This window comes from Crassostrea angulata, chromosome 10 (genome assembly GCF_025612915.1).
Source record: "Crassostrea angulata isolate pt1a10 chromosome 10, ASM2561291v2, whole genome shotgun sequence".
NCBI classification, from domain to species: domain Eukaryota; kingdom Metazoa; phylum Mollusca; class Bivalvia; order Ostreida; family Ostreidae; genus Magallana; species Magallana angulata.
In genome coordinates this window covers 42,243,745-42,246,244 of record NC_069120.1, presented here as the reverse complement: position 1 = coordinate 42,246,244, position 2,500 = coordinate 42,243,745, and the positions used below count along the sequence as shown (strand labels likewise).

General features: G+C 29.7%; 1 protein-coding gene across 3 annotated transcripts in view; it reads right to left on the bottom strand.

Annotated features, from left to right (window-relative positions):
- The window catches only part of LOC128168379 (caspase activity and apoptosis inhibitor 1-like), a 59,828-nt gene that overhangs the window by 4,476 nt on the left and 52,852 nt on the right, over positions 1-2,500 (bottom strand). For all 3 annotated transcript variants that reach the window (XM_052834645.1, XM_052834647.1, XM_052834646.1), the window contains 2 exons: positions 1,610-1,703; positions 1,089-1,200 (listed from right to left, as the gene is read on the bottom strand). In XM_052834645.1, the coding sequence (XP_052690605.1) occupies positions 1,089-1,200; positions 1,610-1,703 (206 nt within the window). The remainder of the gene's footprint in view (positions 1-1,088; positions 1,201-1,609; positions 1,704-2,500) is intronic.

Sequence of the window (2,500 nt, the reverse complement as noted above, 5' to 3'; positions counted from 1 at the left end):
TACACATAGATAGAAACTTTAATGTATTTACACATAGATAGAAACTTTAATGTATTTACACATAGATAGAAACTTTAATGTATTTACACATAGATAGAAACTTTAATGTATTTACACATAGATAGAAACTTTAATGTATTTACACATAGATAGAAACTTTAATGTATTTACACATAGATAGAAACTTTAATGTATTTACACATAGATAGAAACTTTAATGTATTTACACATAGATAGAAACTTTAATGTATTTACACATAGATAGAAACTTTAATGTATTTACACATAGATAGAAACTTTAATGTATTTACACATAGATAGAAACTTTAATGTATTTACACATAGATAGAAACTTTAATGTATTTACACATAGATAGAAACTTTAATGTATTTACACATAGATAGAAACTTTGATGTATTTACACATAGATAGAAACTTTAATGTATTTACACATAGATAGAAACTTTAATGTATTTACACATAGATAGAAACTTTAATGTATTTACACATAGATAGAAACTTTAATGTATTTACACATAGATAGAAACTTTAATGTATTTACACATAGATAGAAACTTTGATGTATTTACACATAGATAGAAACTTTAATGTATTTACACATAGATAGAAACTTTAATGTATTTACACATAGATAGAAACTTTAATGTATTTACACATAGATAGAAACTTTAATGTATTTACACATAGATAGAAACTTTAATGTATTTACACATAGATAGAAACTTTAATGTATTTACACATAGATAGAAACTTTAATGTATTTACACATAGATAGAAACTTTAATGTATTTACACGGAGAAACCTTCATGTATTTCCACAGAGAAACTTTAATGTATTTACACATACTGTGATAGTTTTTTGTCTCAGAATTTTCTATGGACGATTGGAGTAAATGAATTAATATCTTTATCATGTAAACGTCATACCTTTTGTGTCTTTAGGTTTGCTGGCACACAGAGCATCAGTGCTACTAGCACTATTCCTGAGACAATGGACCACCTTGCCTTACCCCTAGGGTTCATCTTATCGTTTAGTATACTCAGTGCTCTTGCCCCATGTATGTACCTGTTCTGTAGGACTGTCCCCATCTTCTGACTGGGCTTCACTCAAACATGTCTCGTCTTCTTCATCTGTCTGTTGTCTTTCAGTGTTCTCTGTCACTCCAATTTCCACCTCCCTAGAACCAATTGTATAAAAAAAGACATGCAGGTTTGTTCTCTTGAATTTTCTCTATTTACAAAGAATGCATGAAGATCGAAATTGTGTAAAACATTACTCTATAGTCTCCATTAAGTTATTACTCTGAAACACACAAGCTGGGATATTATATTAAATAGTACTTGCATATGCTCTTGAATATGAAAGACCCCCCCCCCCTTCCAGCAAGAAAAACCAAAAACACTTTTTTAAACCATAATTTTTTTATCTGACTCCTTCACAGCTTCAAACTACCCAAATATCAAGCTACAGATGCACTTGATATTTAAGAAAAAGAAAAAATTAGGATCGGGGGAATGAATCTGACTTTGCTATAAGTGTTCATTGTAATCATTTTTGACTGTATAGACCAGACTTTGGACACTTACCCCTCTGTCTGTCCTAGGGTTGTGGGCGAGGACTGAGAAGTTGAGTCTACGGTGTGGTCATCAAACTCGGATGATGTCCGTTTAACCTCGGGATCTGGAGCGAAAAAAAAAAATCAATAATGAAATAATCTAGATGAAAAAATAAGAAAACTTTGTTATATTGGCTATAGCTAAAATTATATTAAAGTGGATTTAATAGGTAAAAAAAGCACCAACTTGTGAGTAACTTTTACTTATAAGAGAAAAATCTCACTTTTTTACACTGAACGTCGACAATTTTTATTAATTTATTTTGCATACTAAGCAACTTTGATTTCTGTGTTTTAACAATTTGGTCTGATATTAATTTTACACATGGATGACAGGATTGTTTAAAAATAATTGAGTGAGTGTTGCTGTGCCAGTCCTCTGACTTTAGATTAAACCTATGAACTGTGACAAACTGATCAGTGGCGTATTAATTTAACACAACAATTGTTTATTCTAAACCAATACGTCAAATATCCAAAAATGGGTAAAAAAATAATAATCATCATAATACAATATGTACAAAATGTGTTAGAAATAATTTCATCAAAATTAAGGTAAATGAAACATGGATGCCATAATTCACCTTTTTTTTTTGTTTTAATCTAATCTGCAGAATAATTAAGTCCCCAGAGAGAGACCAGAAAATTGTGCTTGTCATATGTGTGTTCTATTAGCTGCATAAAAAAACTCATTTTCATCAGATATTTTAAAAGAATTTTCGAAGAAAGTAAATTGATTGGATTATAAGAAGAAGATTCAATTTCAGTAGAAGGGCCAAAAATAGCCCTGGCAGGTCAGACTTCAGTCATTCATTTTATAACAGGAGTAAACTATAATGAAATTAAACGAAAAATATTTCAG